At 41.5% G+C, this 18,602-nt stretch overlaps 1 protein-coding gene across 1 annotated transcript in view; it reads left to right on the top strand.

Moving 5' to 3' along the window:
* The window catches only part of LOC135506992 (FHF complex subunit HOOK-interacting protein 1A-like), a 48,502-nt gene extending 30,763 nt beyond the window's left edge, over positions 1 to 17,739 (top strand). Inside the window, exons 8-13 of the mRNA XM_064926442.1 lie at positions 914 to 993; positions 1,781 to 1,992; positions 9,411 to 10,472; positions 10,807 to 10,985; positions 13,866 to 13,986; positions 14,744 to 17,739. Coding sequence (XP_064782514.1) covers positions 914 to 993; positions 1,781 to 1,992; positions 9,411 to 10,472; positions 10,807 to 10,985; positions 13,866 to 13,986; positions 14,744 to 14,946 — 1,857 coding nt within the window. The 3' untranslated portion in view covers positions 14,947 to 17,739. The remainder of the gene's footprint in view (positions 1 to 913; positions 994 to 1,780; positions 1,993 to 9,410; positions 10,473 to 10,806; positions 10,986 to 13,865; positions 13,987 to 14,743) is intronic.
* Positions 17,740 to 18,602: the final 863 nt, after the last annotated feature.

The raw sequence follows: 18,602 nt of genomic DNA, 5'->3' as shown, positions 1-18,602 counted from the left end.
AGTCAGAACTGTCCAGTAGTAGTGGAGTAGTAGTAGAGTAGTGAAGCTAGTCGGGCAGGCGGGCAGCGATCGGTTGAAAAGCATGCATTTAGTTTTACTAGCATTTAAGAGCAGTTGGAGGCCATGGAAGGAGTGTTGTATGGCATTGAAGCTCGTTTGGAGGTTTTTTAACACAGTGTCCAATGAATGGCCAGATGTATACAGAGTGGTGTTGTCTGCGTAGAGGTGGATCAGGGAATCACCCGCAGCAAGAGCGACATCGTTGATATATACAGAGAAAAGAGTCGGCCCAGAGAATTGAACCCTGTGGTACCCCCATAGAGACTGCCAGAGGTCCGGACAACAGGCCCTCTGATTTGACACAATGAACTTGGTGAACCTGGCGAGGCAGTCATTTGAGAGGCCAAGGCTATTGAGTCTGCTGATAAGAATGTGGTGATTGACAGAGTTGAAAGCGTTGGCCAGGTCGACTCACTCTTGGTGAGTCGCCCCATTCCAAACCCTTAAATGGACAGACATTTCCTTACTCTTATCATTATTCAGCTGTCAGCAACTCCGACAGATAGGCATACACCTGTTTCCACACAATCCAACCTAATCAAGACATACACCATGCCTAAAATATAACACATTAAGGACATAGGGGTAGTATTAGCTGGTTACATGCCAACTAAGTGAAGTTGCATCAGGGATACTTACTAAACAAGTATCATCAAAAGCTGTGACTTCAGGCTGTCCATGGTCACTCTGCAACATTTAAACAGGTATGATGCCACACGCCACAGGCAGCCATTTTGAAATTCAGCCTTGGTAATCTCTTACTTGTTAATCCAGCCTTGTGATGTATTCCGGTCCTCGGTCCTCTGAGGCCTTTGTTTCATCTTGTGATGTTTATCTTTTTGGTGTTTTCCAGCTGGGTACTGTGTCGCTGGCGCTGTTCCAGACTCTCATTGGACTGTACTGTGAGGATGTGATGCTGCAGCTCATCTTGAGGTGAGTGGGTGGGGCCTGTTCCATGTTCTATGTTCATGATGATATTATATGGAACATTTGGTGTGTCGGATGTCTTTCTTTGTATACCTAGTTTTTTTTATTTTTCTCCCCAATTTTGTGGTATCCAATTGTTAGTAGTTACTATCTTGTCTCATCGCTACAACTCCCGTATGAGCTCGGGAGAGACGAAGGTCGAAAGCCATGCGTCCTCCGAAACACAACCCAACCAAGCCACACTGCTTCTTAACACAGCACGCATCCAACCCGGAAGCCAGCCACACCAAGGTGTCGGAGGAAACACCGTGCACCTGGCGACCTTGGTTAGCGTGTACTGCGCCCGGCCCACCACAGGAGTCGCTGGTGTGCAATGAGACAAGGATATCCCTACCGGCCAAACCCTCCCTAACCCGGACGACGCTTGGCCAATTGTGCGTCGCCCCACGGACCACCCGGTCGCGGCCGGCTGCGACAGAGCCTGGGCACGAACCCAGAGTCTCTGGTGGCACAGCTAGTGCTGTGATGCAGTTCCCTAGTCCACTGCGCCACCTGGGATGCCCTGTATACCTAGTTGATGTGTACACACACTTACAAATTCAGTTTCCCACAGCTGATTGGTTTACGATGTGATGAGACCTTACTCCGCTTTTACTCCTTAACACCCAAACACCGACCTATCTGCATTTCTTGGTACAACCATAACCCCCCGTCCTCCTCCTAACCCCAGTCTCAGTTCCCCCTGCTGGAGCTCCCTAACAGGATCTACCCTCCCCCTCCTCTGGTTCTCCAGGTACCTGATCCCCTGTAATCACATGATGCTGAGCCAGAGACGTGTGGTGAAGGAGAGAGACTTCTACTCTGTGTCGGCCGCTAAGATCCTGGCGCTCACACCCTCCTGCTGCTCCCCCGAACATAGCCCCCCACCCCTCAGACAGCTGGACTCCATCCTCTGGTCAAAGGGTACAGACAACAGTCCTAACACTGGCACCATGGGTAAGATAGGTTCACTGGAGATTTCTAGCTGGTTCTGTACTTTATATATGCCTATCACTAGGACAAGACAGTGTAACGTGCCACATGCAGAAGTAAAGTGGAATTAACCCCATATTTAAACAGTTGCTTTCTATTTGAAGGTGATCTTTTGAATGCCTCAATGATTCTCAGAGAATAAACTGTTACTTCTGAAGGATTTTAACAATGGGTTTCATTATTATAGGTCGAGAGATAGACAATCTAGTTTCCTTTGTGTCAAGTGGCCTGAATATTTGTGTATGGGATTTTAGGCCATGTGCTGCAGCTTAGTCTGAGTCGACGAAACGAATTAAGATCACATTTGATCCTAATCTGATTCACACTTCCCTCTCTTCTGTATTCACAATCACAACTTCAATGAGCTCTACGCTGAGCCAAAATCTCCAAGTTCCTTCACTGAGTTGCGACTAGTCATAACATTGTTGGTGGCGAGCGCTTTGACCTAATTTGTGGAGGTGGTATTTACCTAAAACCAACAAAACACAAACCACACAGCCAAAATGTTTGAACTGTCTAGATATCCATGATACAGCCCATCACCTTGGAAAGTTAACATTATATATATATATTTATATATACATATATATATATACACTGCTATAAAAAACTAGCAATCCCGGACCCGGGAGCGTAATAATAGCCTCAAACGAATTAGCATAACGCAGCGGACATAAATGCCCCTAGAAAATGTTCCTATTCATGAAAATCACAAATTAAATATATTGAGACACAGCTTTGCCTTTTGTTAATCACATTGTCATCTCAGATTTTCAAAATATGCTTTACAGCCAACGCTAGACAAGCATTTGTGTAAGTTTATCATGGCATAATGCTATGCTGTGCTCTGCTGGCAGCAGGCAACATTTTCACAAAAATAAGAAAAGCAATCAAATTAAATCATTTACCTTTGAAGAACTTCGGATGTTTTCACTCAGGAGACTACCAGTTAGATAGCAAATGTTCCTTTTTTCCAAAAATATTATTTTTGTAGGCGAAATAGTCCCGTTTGTTCATCATGCTTGGCTGAGAAAGTCTTCCGGAAAATGCTATCACTACAACGCCAAACTTTTTCCAAATTAGCTCCATAATATCGACAGAAACATGGCAAACGTTGTTTAGAATCAATCCTCAAGGTGTCTTTAACATATCTATTCGACAATATATCCCTTGAGGCAATTGGTTTCTCATAAGAAGCGATTGGAAAAATGGCTACCTCAGTATTTTACGCAAGATTTTCTGCGGGAGACATCACGTGACCACTTGCTAAATGTGGTCCCCTACAGCTATTCTTCAACAGAAATGCGTAAAAAGATGTCACAATGTTGTAGACACCTTGCGGAATACGTAGAAAACGTAGTAGGCTCATTCGTAGCTCATTCACAGCCATATAAGGAGTCATTGGCATGAGGCGGTTTCAAAAAATCCGGCACTTCCTGATTGGATTTTTATCTGGGTTTCGCCTGTAACATCAGTTCTGTTGCACTCACAGACAATATCTTTGCAGTTTTGGAAACGTCAATTATATGCATAGTCGAGCATCGTTTCGTGACAAAATATCATGTTTAAAACCTGAACGTTTTTTATCCAAAAATTAAAATACTGCCCCCTAGTCGTAAAAGGTTAAACAACACAATGTAACTCCAAGTCAATCACACTTCTGTGAAATCAAACTGTCCACTTGATTGACAATACATTTCACATGCTGTTGTGCAAATGGAATAGACAACAGGTGGAAATTATAGACAATTAGCAAGACACCCCCAATAAAGGAGTGGTTCTGCAGGTGCTGACCACAGACCACTTCTCAGTTCCTATGCTTCCTGGCTGATGTTTTGGTCACTTTTGAATGCTGGCGGTGCTTTCACTCTAGTGGTAGCATGAGACGGAGTCTACAACCCACACAAGTGGCTCAGGTAGTGCAGCTCATCCAGGATGGCACATCAATGCGAGCCTTGGCAAGAAGGTTTGCTGTGTCTGTCAGCGTAGTGTCCAGAGCATGGAGGCACTACCATGAGACAGGCCAGTACATCAGGAGACGTGGAGGAGGCCGTAGGAGGGCAACAACCCAGCAGCAGGACCGCTACCTCCGCCTTTGTGCAAGGAGGATCAGGAGGAGCACTGCCAGAGCCCTGCAAAATGACCTCCAGCAGGCCACAAATGTTAATGTGTCTGCTCAAATGGTCAGAAACAGACTCCATGAGGGTGGTATGAGGGCCCGACGTCCACAGGTGGGGGTTGTGCTTACAGCCCAACACCGTGCAGGACGTTTGGCATTTGCCAGAGAACACCAAGATTGGCAAATTCGCCACTGGCGCCCTGTGCACTTCACAGATGAAAGCAGGTTCACACTGAGCACATGTGACAGACGTGACAGTCTGGAGATGCCGTGCAGAACGTTCTGCTGCCTGCAACATCCTCCAGCATGACCAATTTGGCGGTGGGTCAGTCATGGTGTGGGGTGGTATTTCTTTGGGGGGCCGCACAGCCCTCCATGTGCTCGCCATAGGTAGCCTGACTGCCATTAGGTACCGAGATGAGATCCTCAGACCCCTTGTGAGACCATATGCTGGTGCGGTTGGCCCTGGGTTCCTCCTAATGCAAGACAATGCTAGACCTCATGTGGCTGGAGTGTGTCAGCAGTTCCTGCAAGAGGAAGGCATTGATGCTATGGACTGGCCCGCCAGTTCCCCAGACCTGAATCTAATTGAGCACATCTGGGACATCACGTCTCGCTCCATCCACCAACGCCACGTTGAACCACAGACTGTCCAGGAGTTGGCGGATGCTTTAGTCCAGGTCTGGGAGGAAATCCCTCAGGAGACCATCCGCCACCTCATCAGGAGCATGCCCAGGCGTTGTAGGGAGGTCATACAGGCACGTGGAGGCCACACACACTACTGAGCCTCATTTTGACTTGTTTTAAGGACATTACATCAAAGTTGGATCAGCCTGTAGTGTGGTTTTCCACTTTAATTTTGAGTGTGACTCCAAATCCAGACCTCCATGGGTTGATAAATTTGATTTCCATTGATCATTTTTGTGTGATTTTGTTGTCAGCACATTCAACTATGTAAAGAAAAAAGTATTTAATAAGAATATTTCATTCATTCAGATCTAGGATGTGTTATTTTAGTGTTGCCTTTATTTTTTTGAGCAGTGTATATAGTACAACAGGGGTCGGCAACAGGCGCCCTGTGTGCCAAACTGGCCCTGCAAGTGATTTTTTTTGGGCTCCCCAAGAAGTCTGTAAAATCACCAGGAATTCAGCAAATAAATTATTTAATCTAGGAAATCTGTTACCACAAATAAAATAATAGATACAATCTCTGTTTGCGCTTAGTTGTGGTCAATTTGCAGTGTACAAATTATTACAATTATTTTCCGCCCATTTGCTCGGACAAAATTGGTCCATCCCGTGGCTGAATGTAGTTTCCTATCCCCGTAGTAGAACATGTTATATTGATAATGCATTATTCCTATCCCCGTAGTAGAACATGTTCTATTGATAATGCATTATTCCTATCCCCGTAGTAGAACGTGTTCTATTGATAATGCATTATTCCTATCCCCGTGGTAGAACGTGTTCTATTGATAATGCATTATTCCTATCCCGTAGTAGAACGTGTTCTATTGATAATGCATTATTCCTATCCCCGTGGTAGAACGTATTCTATTGATAATGCATTATTCCTATCCCGTAGTAGAACGTGTTCTATTGATAATGCATTATTCCTATCCCCGTGGTTCTAGATAATGCATTATTCCTATTGATAGAATGCATTGATAATCCTATCCTATCCCCGTAGTAGAACGTGTTCTATTGATAATGCATTATTCCTATCCCCGTGGTAGAACGTATTCTATTGATAATGCATTATTCCTATCCCCGTAGTAGAACGTGTTCTATTGATAATGCATTATTCCTATCCCCGTGGTAGAACGTGTTCTATTGATAATGCATTATTCCTACGTGAACGCAATAGACGTGTTCTATTGATAATGCATTATTCCTATCCCCGTAGTAGAACGTGTTCTATTGATAATGCATTATTCCTATCCCCGTAGTAGAACGTGTTCTATTGATAATGCATTATTCCTATCCCCGTGGTAGAACGTGTTCTATTGATAATGCATTATTCCTATCCCAGTGGTAGAACGTATTCTATTGATAATGCATTATTCCTATCCCCGTGGTAGAACGTGTTCTATTGATAATGCATTATTCCTATCCCCGTGGTAGAACGTGTTCTATTGATAATGCATTATTCCTATCCCCGTGGTAGAACGTGTTCTATTGATAATGCATTATTCCTATCCCCGTGGTAGAACGTGTTCTATTGATAATGCATTATTCCTATCCCCGTAGTAGAACATGTTCTATTGATAATGCATTATTCCTATCCCCGTAGTAGAACGTGTTCTATTGATAATGCATTATTCCTATCCCCGTAGTAGAACGTGTTCTATTGATAGTGCATTATTCCTATCCCAGTGGTAGAATGTATTCTATTGATAATGCATTATTCCTATCCCCGTGGTAGAATGTATTCTATTGATAATGCATTATTCCTATCCCCGTGGTAGAACGTATTCTATTGATAATGCATTATTCCTATGTGTTCTATTGATAATGCATTATTCCTATCCCCGTAGTAGAACATGTTCTATTGATAATGCATTATTCCTATCCCCGTGGTAGAACGTATTCTATTGATAATGCATTATTCCTATCCCCGTGGTAGAACGTATTCTATTGATAATGCATTATTCCTATCCCCGTGGTAGAACGTATTCTATTGATAATGCATTATTCCTATCCCCGTAGTAGAACGTATTCTATTGATAATGCATTATTCCTATCCCCGTGGTAGAACGTATTCTATTGATAATGCATTATTCCTATCCCCGTGGTAGAACGTATTCTATTGATAGTGCATTATTCCTATCCCCGTGGTAGAATGTATTCTATTGATAATGCATTATTCCTATCCCCGTGGTAGAACGTATTCTATTGATAATGCATTATTCCTATCCCCGTGGTAGAACATATTCTATTGATAATGCATTATTCCTATCCCCGTAGTAGAACGTATTCTATTGATAATGCATTATTCCTATCCCCATAGTAGAACGTATTCTATTGATAGTGCATTATTCCTATCCTTGTGGTAGAACGTATTCTATTGATAATGCATTATTCCTATCCCCGTAGTAGAACGTGTTCTATTGATAATGCATTATTCCTATCCCTGTAGTAGAACGTATTCTATTGATAGTGCATTATTCCTATCCTTGTGGTAGAACGTATTCTATTGATAATGCATTATTCCTATCGCCGTAGTAGAACGTATTCTATTGATAGTGCATTATTCCTATCCCCGTGGTAGAACGTATTCTATTGATAATGCATTATTCCTATCCCCGTAATAGAACGTATTCTATTGATAATGCATTATTCCTATCCCCGTGGTAGAACGTATTCTATTGATAATGCATTATTCCTATCCCCGTGGTAGAACGTATTCTATTGATAATGCATTATTCCTATCCCCGTAATAGAATGTATTATATTGATAATGCATTATTCCTATCCCCGTGGTAGAACTTATTCTATTAATAATGCATTATTCCTATCCCCGTAATAGAATGTATTATATTGATAATGCATTATTCCTATCCCCGTGTTAGAACGTATTCTATTGATAATGCATTATTCCTATCCCCGTGGTAGAATGTATTCTATTGATAATGCATTATTCCTATCCCCGTAATAGAATGTATTCTATTGATAATGCATTATTCCTATCCCCGTAATAGAATGTATTCTATTGATAATGCATTATTCCTATCCCCGTAATAGAACGTATTCTATTGATAATGCATTATTCCTATCCCCGTAGTAGAATGTATTCTATTGATAATGCATTATTCCTATCCCCATAGTAGAACGTATTCTATTGATAGTGCATTATTCCTATCCTTGTGGTAGAACGTATTCTATTGATAATGCATTATTCCTATCCCCGTAGTAGAACGTATTCTATTGATAGTGCATTATTCCTATCCCCGTGGTAGAACGTATTCTATTGATAATGCATTATTCCTATCCCCGTAATAGAACGTATTCTATTGATAATGCATTATTCCTATCCCCGTGGTAGAACGTATTCTATTGATAATGCATTATTCCTATCCCCGTGGTAGAACGTATTCTATTGATAATGCATTATTCCTATCCCCGTAATAGAATGTATTATATTGATAATGCATTATTCCTATCCCCGTGGTAGAACTTATTCTATTAATAATGCATTATTCCTATCCCCGCAATAGAATGTATTATATTGATAATGCATTATTCCTATCCCCGTGGTAGAACGTATTCTATTGATAATGCATTATTCCTATCCCCGTGGTAGAATGTATTCTATTTATAATGCATTATTCCTATCCCCGTGGTAGAATGTATTCTATCGATAATGCATTATTCCTATCCCCGTAATAGAATGTATTCTATTGATAATGCATTATTCCTATCCCCGTAATAGAATGTATTCTATTGATAATGCATTATCCCTATCCCCGTAATAGAATGTATTCTATTGATAATGCATTATTCCTATCCCCGTAATAGAATGTATTCTATTGATAATGCATTATTCCTATCCCCGTGGTAGAATGTATTCTATTGATAATGCATTATTCCTATCCCCGTGGTAGAATGTATTCTATTGATAATGCATTATTCCTATCCCCGTGGTAGAATGTATTCTATTGATAATGCATTATTCCTATCCCTGTGGTAGAACGTATTCTATTGATAATGCATTATTCCTATCCCCGTGGTAGAATGTATTCTATTGATAATGCATTATTCCTATCCATTTACTATTCCTTATTAAGAGTCATTCAAACATCCATCAGTTATGGTTCTGTATGATTTTTACATGAAGTCTCATGTTGTCAGATTAATAACATAAGAGGCCTTATTAGAAAGTGTTTTTATCAACTCATTAAATCTCAATTAAATCAGTTTAGCCTCCTGTGGTTAATTGTCAATGTCATTAGTTCTGCTGTGCGTGAATTCAGCGCGCATGCAGCGCAGTGTGTCAGCCAGGATTAGTTATATTATTCATCGCACTGACTTGTCCTGTTTCCTGTCTGCCTGTCTTTCTCTGTCTCTCTGTCTCTCTCTCTCTCTGTCTCTCTCTCTCTCTCTCTCTCTCTCTCTGTCTCTCTCTTTGTCTGTCTCTGTCTGTCTTAGTGTTTGTCTGTCTCTCTGTCTGTGTCTGTCTCTCTGTGTGTCTGTGTCTCTCTGTCTATCACTGTTAGATCCATTACTGACTTGTAGTGCTCCCTGTCTTTCTGTCTGTTTTTCAGAGGCCGAGGAGCCCTTTTGGAGGAGGATGGCTCGGGCTACTCCTGCGTCATCGGCTCTGAGATCTACCTGGACGTCAACTACCTGCACTACCTTTACAACGCCCGCCTGGGCATCAGCAGCTGCACCAGGGCCTGCCAGGTGTGGTCGGCCCCCTACGATGGAGAGGACCCCCCTCCAGAGGAGTACCAACCCAGTGCCCTGGAGGAGGCTGGGGCCAGGGGACGCCAAGCCCAGACGGTCAACCCCAAGAGGTCACATCCACATCCACGGCCTCGTCCCCCCTGCCCGCCCCAGACCACAGACCCAGCCCCTACTAATCAACTAGAGTTGGAGTGGGACGATAGTTATGATGCCGGTCCGGTGGTGCCCCCCGAGGCTGCTACTGCTGAGAGTAGTAGACCTCCACAGCCGCCTGCAGCCGAGCCGCCCAAACACATCCAGGAGATGAGGAGGACTGCCATCATGATGGTTAAGGGTTCCTACATCGAGGAGTCAGACTTCCAGGATGATGTCATGGTCTACGACCTTGTGGCAAAGAAGGATGCCCGCGATACTGTGGATCGCCGCAGACCCAGCAGGGAGACACTACCGGAATCTGAAATGGACTCAGAATTTAACCTTGAGGAGGACCATTTCAAAGTATCCAGTCTACAGGAGAAGGATGAGGTCCCCCTCAGCAATGGCCTGAGTCTTCCACCCCATTCCACCAACATGGAGGTCAACAGCTCGGAGGTCACAAAGGGTTCAAAGGAGGTCAAAGCTCGTGTTGCGGACCACAACTCCAACCTCCAGAGCCCCTTGGCTACTGAGGTGGGGGACGACCTCATGGATCAGTACGAGGAGCTGATTCGTACGCTGGGCAGCGACGAGGCTGGGACTGGGGGGAGCAGCCATGTGAAAACGGTGGACAAAGAGTTCCGGAATCCTGTTGTCACCCCCATGGAGGAGGACGAGGTGGACTTCAGCTCCTTCTCTGTGGATACGCCTGAGCTGGAGAAGCAGCACTCATCCCTGTTTGGGACCAAGCTCCGCAGTGGGAGCACTAGGAGTCATTCTGTGCCTTTTACAGGTAAGATAAAACAACACACTCAGAAATAAAAGCCTTAACTTTTGTACAATATCTTCACCAGGTTTGAAGGTCAGCTCTCTAACACGTGTCTAGAATTTGCTGAAGAATCACAATGTGGTTATCTTACAATGCATTTACAAGGCTTTACTCAGACTGTCAAACCTGGTTAAATAACCAGCCTTAAAGTAAGACAGATAAAACTTCAGTCTGAGTAAAGTCTCTCTCTCTCTTCCTGTGTAGATTGAAGTATTATCTGCCTTACCTTAAGGCTTGTTCTTGATCTTTAACCAGGTTTGACAATCTGAGTGAAGACTCTCTTTCTCTCTTCCTGTAGGGCCATTTGTCAGTGTGCTGTTGTCACGTCTGGAGAACATGCTGGATAACTCTCTCCATGTCAACCTCCTGCTGACTGGTATACTGGCCCAGCTGGCTGCCTACCCCCAGCCCCTGCTGCAATCTTTCCTCCTCAACACCAATATGGTGTTCCAGCCCAGCGTGCGCTCACTCTATCAGGTACAGATAGTGTGTGTGTGTGTGACTGTGAGTGTGACTGTCACCAGGCCAGTGTCCACTCCCGCTCCTAGATTCCATTAATTCTGTCAGTCTGTCTGTCCATCTATCTCTGACTATGTTTTGACTTTCAGTCTATCTGTATCCTTTGTTCTCTCTCATTGACTTTGAGGCAGAGATGGACACAGTCCTACTGTTAAGATACTCATCACTGCAATGCACGCCTACTCAAAAAAGAGACAAATCTCTTAGTAAACATTTCACTCTGCTCCATTTAGTAAGCATTAGAGGTGTAAAAACGTTCCCCCAAAAAAACTGTTTGCTTTTCACTCTCACCTCTCGAAGCTGTTTAAACCTCTGGAGACTCATGAAACAACCAGAAAACCTGTTAGAAGTTAGAGAGGAGGGATCCGTTATGAATAGTATTAATTAGAGAGGAGATTATGAATACTATGTTGTGTCCCAAATGGAACCTTATTCTCAATATAGTGCACTTTTAATCAGAGCCTTATGGACCCGGGGTAAAAGTAGTGCACTATATAGGGGATAGGGTGCCATTTAGGACACAGGCTATGAGTTGGCGTACACTTTACGTGGCAATGAAAACAGAGTTCAAAATGGCTGTGAAACAAGTCTAGTGAGACTTTAACACAGTGTTTTTCTCTCCTGTCGGCTGATTCATGCATAATTGAATAGAGCATGTGTAAACAAGTAAATCAAAATGGAATGGGGCCTTTGAAAGCTCGCATTAAAGGGAATGTTTGGATGGGGATGAAAGGGGATGGCGAGTTGTTGACGTACAAACACTGGGCACTTCATTGTCATTAGGGTCCAGATTAAAAGAGGTGGATTGTTTGTCATGGAGATGAATAAGGTTTGGTTCTCTCATCATCAGCGTATCTTGTCTTGCTTAATGCCCTTGTTTTGTCTGGTTTATGCCTCTGGTTTTGTTTTCAATCGTGTGATATGCTTTTATGCAAAAGCTACCCGTTTTACACCTGAAAGTGTGTATAGCAATACTCTTGGCATCAAGTACACAAAGCCTGTTGGCTTAATTCAGTCAAAACAAATGTACACTTTCTTTGAATTGGCGTCTTGCGCTGTGGAAATGCAACGATCGCATTCATTTTTCTCAATACAATGTTTTATGCGTGCAAAAAAACGAAACAATTCAGCATGGTGATCTCATTGATCCACCATCTTGTTTCAAGGTAAGCTCGCGAGATCAGGATAGCCGAACGAGACTACCTCATTGTAGCTTTGATACAATATTTATCCTGTACTTTCTGTGCTCTGGCAGCTACAGTGCCTTCAGAAAGTATTCACACCCCTTGACTTTTTCCACATTCTGATGTGTTACAGCCTGAATTTAAAATGGATTCAATGGAGATTTTGTGTCACTGATCTACACAAAATACCCCATAATGTCAAAGTGGAATTTTGTTAGCGGAATGTTTTTGAAGTGTAATAAAAAATGAAATGCTGAAATGTATTGTCTAAGTATTCAACCCCTTTGTTATGGCAAACCTAAGTAATTTCAGGAGTAAAAATGTGCTTAATAAATCACACATTGAATGGACTCATTCTGTGTTCAATAATAGTGGTTAACAGGATTTCAGAATGACTACCCCAAACATACAATTATCTGTAAGGTCCCTCAATCAAGTAATACATTTCAAGCACAGATTCAAAGACCATGGAGGTTTTTCAATGCCTCGTAAAGAAGGGCATTGATTGGTAGATAAAATTTTAAAAAGCAAACGCTGAATATTCCTTTGAGCATGGTGACACCCAGTCATTACAAAGATACAGGTGTCCTTCCTAACTCATTTGCCGGAGAGGAAGGAAACTGCTCAGGGATTTCACCATGAGGCCAATGATGATTTTAAAACGGTTACAGAGTTTAATGGCTGTGTAATGAGAAAGCTGAGAATAGATCAACAACATTGTAGTTTCTCCACCATACTAACCTAAATGACAGAGTAAAAAGAAGGAAGCCTGAACAGAATAAAAAATATTAAAAAACATGCATTCTGTTTGCAACAAGACACTTAAGTAATACTGCAAAGCATGAAGCAAAGAAAATAACTTTTTTGCCCTGAATACAAAGCTTTGTTTGGGACAAATTCAACACAACACATGACTGATTACCACTCTTCATATTTTCAAACATGGTGTTGGCTGCATCATGTTATGGGAATGCTTGTCATCGGCAAGGACTGAGGAGTTTTTTAGGATAAAAATAAATGGAATACAGCTAAGCACAGGCAAAGTCCTAGAGGAAAACCTGATTCAGTCTTCTTTCCAACAGACACTGCAAGACTAATTCACCTTTCAGCAGGAAAATAACCTAAAACACAAGGCCATATTTATACTGCCGTTGCTTACCAAGAGGACATTGAATGTTCCTGAATGGCCGAGTTACAGTTTTAACTTAAATCGGTTTGAAAATCTATGGCTAAGACTTGAAAATGGCTTTCTAGCAATGATCAACAACCAACTTGACAGAGCTTGAATAATATCTTGAATAATAATGGGCAAATATTGTACAATTCAGCTATGCAAAGCTCTTAGAGATTTACCCAGAAAGACTCACAACTGTAATCACTGCCAAAGGTGATTCTAACACGTATTGTCTCAGTGGGTGAATAATTATCTAATCAAGATGTATTAGTGTTTTATTTGTCATAAATGTTTTAATAAATGTTAAAATTTTTCTTCCACTTTGACAGAGTATTTGGTGTAGATCGTTACAATTAAATCCATATTTAATCCCTCTTTGTAACACAACAAAATAGTCAAGGGGTGTGAATACTTTCTGAAGGCACTGTATTTCCTGTCTGATGTTCTACTGATGTTACTATATATGTGTTTCCATATCAGGTACTAGCCTCCCTTAAGAACCAGATAGAGCAGCAGGCCTCAACCAAGAAGGACTTCCCAGAGCTGATCACCTCCGCCCAGCACTGCCTCCTGGCCAGGGAGAGTTCACTCAAGGGTCAAGGTGAGACTTGATAGACTACAGTACCCACAATGCTCTGTCCTACATATCTGGTTCCATGTTAGTAAAGATGTTCTGAAGTTAACGTAAGGGCTTCCCTGCCCGGATACATAGTGTTTATAACAACCGTATAACTGTGTACTGTTACTTACTGGTAGTATAAATGTTTTGTTTGAATAGACGTTGTTCAATGTTTAATTCTGAGCTTTATTGTCAGCTATCCTATGAGCATCATTAGAATGTCATTTAGGTCTGTTTTGTAGCCAATAGCCAGGCCATTGAGATTAGAATAGATACAGGCAAAGCTTCCAGAGGATTTGAGGCAATATCCTAGATCATAAGACCAGTAATGAGCCTAGCAATAACGTTGTTTCTAATCACTGCAATGCAATGAAGCACCACTGAAAGATTAAAACTGTATCTGTGCTTAGTTTGTGTTGTTTGGTTCCTCCTCGAGAATATATTCAGCTTGGTCATGAAGCGTTGCAGAAACAACTCAGGTCCTTCTGACGTTCTTCTTCTCATACTTCTCTAGTCTACTGCATTCTCCCCACCATTTTATATGTGAGCTTTCTCTCTGAGCAAGGAATGTATTGGTATGAGATTGCATAAGACTTAAAAAGGAAAATGAGACTGATATAAAAGGGAGAATTTCTTCTTTCAAGTGGACTAACATGAGCTTGCTACAATGTCCAACTGCAGTTAAATGCTACTATTACTAATGTTTTATTTTTCATCTCTATTTACTTATCCTCCACAGATACAAACAGCGGAGACAGTCGAGAATGTTCCCCCCTGGAGGCAGGAAGGATGATGAAGAGCTCTCCTCCTCCCCAGCCCAAGACCATTTCCCTGGCCAGGACCGAGGTCTTCGCTACCGTCCTCTTCACGGAGTTCCTCAAAGAACTGGCGGCCATTGCGCAGGAGCACTCAATACTATCGCACGTCCCTATGGAGGAGTAACAATATAATAACATTGTAATAATGTTATAATAACATTATTATTATTATTATTATTATATTGTTTTAATAATGGTATGGTAGCATTGTCTCACAGGGAAGGAGTGAGTGTTTGTCCCTGACCTGTTGTGTCCACTTGGGTCATTTTAAAAGTTTTAAAAAGACTCTTTGAAAGTTTTTCATGTTTTCCACTACTTGATGAAGAAGACTATACCTCTTGGATTGATTCACTCGTCTTTTATCTCTCTCCCTGAGGTAGTTTTTAAATTGGGTTATATATATACATATATATATATATTTGAGGCTAATATATTTTTCCAAAACCAATATATAAAAATGTTGGGCTCTGATATACAGTGACACATAACTTACAGGATTCTCTCACCCATTTGATGCATTTGCCATTGATACCCTCAGACAGACTCGTGTATATGGTTCTGCCCTCAGAGAGTTGTATGCATAGGCCTATGTCACATCCAAGGAGCAGGTCATGTGATTTATAATGACTGGAAAGTACTGACCTACTTCAAGCCTTTGGTGGAACCCCTGCACCAACCAATAAGAATGCTGAAATGGAAGCTTGGGGCAAATTGACCAAAGACTGAATAGAATGGAACAGGCTGAATGGAACAATGGGAAGTTAATGATACACAAAGGACACATAATCTGTCCCTTTAGGCTTTTAGACTTACAATATTGCATTCATAAATGTCAATGTATTGCCCTGGTAGCAACAGCCTCTCCAGTGACCAGCTCTAGTTGTCTTGTAGTGATGGCCACCATACAATGGGGACTTATACGTGGCCTTACTGAAATCTCTGCTGGTGCCGTGTTGTCACCCTGGGGTTGCATGCTGTACTGGAAATAATCAGGAGCCTAATATTCAGGATCTCTCCCTGCGGAGTATTCATCACTAATCAAATGTTATTTGTCACCTGCTTCGTAAACAACAGGTGTAGACCTTTAGTGAAGTGCTTACTTACGGGCCCTTCCCAACAATGCAGAGAGAAAGAAAATAGAGAAATAGTGGAAAAGTAATAATACATCCACAATGAGTAACGCTAACTTGGCTGTTAACACGGGGTACCAGTAACAAGTATCCTAGCAGCACCCCTCTAAACTACTGGTTAGCGCGTTGGTGTTAGAAGTGGGATGCTAGTGGGAGTCCCAATCATCTCATACTTACTTTATGAGTTGGTGTAGACCATGGCATTCTCTAATGCTATGTATCCGGTGATCGTTGTTATTCAAAACTCTTGATTGAAGGAGAGGCCTAGTAAGTTAGACTCAGGCTCACTGTACAAAACAAGTTTGTGTCGCTGAATACCTTAAATCAAAGATTTTCTTTGTTCAATAGACCTATTTCAATTATGTTGTTTTCAATGCACATTAGATATTCAAGTTAGAAGTAGTTTTTATTTTATTTAGGGGTGTACTTAAGGACACTGGGTTCTTCTGACGTCAATTCTTAATGCTGCGGCTAACTCCATTTTCCCATGGTGCACCAGGTCCTGTCCACTGAATGCACTTTATTTATAATGATATCTCTCTAAAAGGAGCTTTCCATATCAGGGTGATGCACTCAATGTTTGCATCCAAAACAACACCTTATTTCCTATGTAGTGCACTACTTTTGACCATATAAATCAAGAGTAGTGCACTATATGGGGTAATGGGTGCCGTTTGGGAAGCCCTCAATGTCTTAGCCTTATTTTAGTACTTTATGTATATAATTGGAAAAAATAATCAACGAAGCAGCATACTATGCAAATCATTATTGATATTTGAGGTATAAGAGTACTTTATTACGTTTTGTTTCCTGATGGGGTTGGGTATTTAATACAGAATGTACTTAATGTCACAATAATGGAACTGTTTCGTAGAGAGAGGTTCTTTTGCCATATTTTTTTCACAGAGGTTGTAACTTGAGTTCTGTCTTCTTGTTGCTGTATTAGGGAATGCATGTTTCTTGTATGTTTTTATGAGTCAAGTTGGGAAGATTGGAATACATCACTGTTGGTTGGTTCATTGATGATTTGGCACATTCATTTTAGCATTGAGTGTTTAAGTTTGAATTCCAGACTAAGACATGGTCTACCATTAGCAACAAATAAATAGCCTTGATTTTAATTGACATAATTTTATTTAAGGTTTTGATTTCAACCAAGGAGTCATTTTGTTACAATGTCTGTCCCTATTAAATCCGTATGTTAGCGAAGAACTACCTAAAAATTGGTGCCTGAATTTTGAATGAATTTCCTCCTGTTGTTTACAGTGTCTACTCTGGGCTAAGCATGGTCATGTTCAGTCGGCATAAAGGTGAGCTTATCTATTCAGAAATGCTCTTTTTTGTTTTCTTTTGCAAAACTTTTTCCTATGGTGCATCCTAATGAACATGACCCAGAGGATGAATGTGGATGCAGCTGCAAAGGCAAAAATATACCACTGTCTGCTCGAACTAGTCCACAAATTGGACCGATGGACAGTTATGGAATGCATCATTTCTTGCCATTTCTAAATTTGTATATTTTCTTGTTGTAGAATGTTGTGTGGAGCACATTTATTTCAACCAAATTTAGAGACACAGTTCTCTTCAGTTGTGTAGAGGTTTCATTCCAAAGAGAAGTAGTCTAGTTTCTCCCTTTCTACAACTATTAGCATCCATTTTAGATGCCAGCGATGACCATGTCAGGTTACTCCAGTGTGTATTCTTCTGTCATTAAAGTCAGAGGTTCCAATGAATTATTTGAATAAAGACATGTATTGTATTCTTTATAATACGTTTTTATTGAAGAACAGAAATATGTCATGTGTTTTGACAGCTTTTCTACCCAAATGTATATTTTAGCTTCACCTCGGCAAAGGTAAGTAAAATGCAAAACACAGTGAAAACACATTTTTTCTTTCCGCTTCTTTCGCCCAGAAGTGGTTGTGTTTTCAATGGTTTGTTCAGTGGACTCCACTGGCCTCATTTAGTAAACAATCCCCCCTCTATCCTTGTTCATACCTGGTTCTGACATGCAGCCTTTGTCCTGATCTTTTCCAATTCTGATTCTGGCCACATTTATGGACGATTAAAAAACGCATTGTGATCAGATCGAAGTCTACACGGACAAGATCAGGACCCAGCTTCATCCAGTGACCCAGCTTCTGTTCAAAACTAGGTCTTCTTCACAGGCACTGAAACAGCAGCCAGCCACAAACCCTCTTTATTTTTATCAAGAAGTCCAATTGTGTTATGTACAATACTTCTTATATAGGTCACTGCATACGGCATTCAATAGAAACAAAGGGGATGAATGGGAGGCAACTACCTACATTACCAAACTGAAGTCACATGCACACAGCCAACCAGTATTGAATTACCGCGTGATTTGACAAAACTCAATATTCAAGCCAACTGAATGTAAGAGATGCCTATCTCTATAGACAAGCATAGAAGGCTAAACGATAGAGATGTATCTCCTTCACTTGACAGCCACAAGGGGGTGCTCACTACTCATGACTACTTCCTCTCTTTCCTCTGACTGAACACTGACCTCTAAATCATTCCTAATCCGATCCATTTTAGAGGGAGTATCAGGAGATACATTGCATATAGTACTTCAGTCCTCTGTTGCTCTCCTGATTAATTTCAGTGCTGCCAGAGGACAGTGATA

Source organism: Oncorhynchus masou, chromosome 20, assembly GCF_036934945.1.
Source record: "Oncorhynchus masou masou isolate Uvic2021 chromosome 20, UVic_Omas_1.1, whole genome shotgun sequence".
Classification (NCBI taxonomy): domain Eukaryota; kingdom Metazoa; phylum Chordata; class Actinopteri; order Salmoniformes; family Salmonidae; genus Oncorhynchus; species Oncorhynchus masou.
The sequence above is the reverse complement of the archived record's forward strand: the minus strand, read 5'-3'. Positions and strand labels throughout refer to the sequence as shown.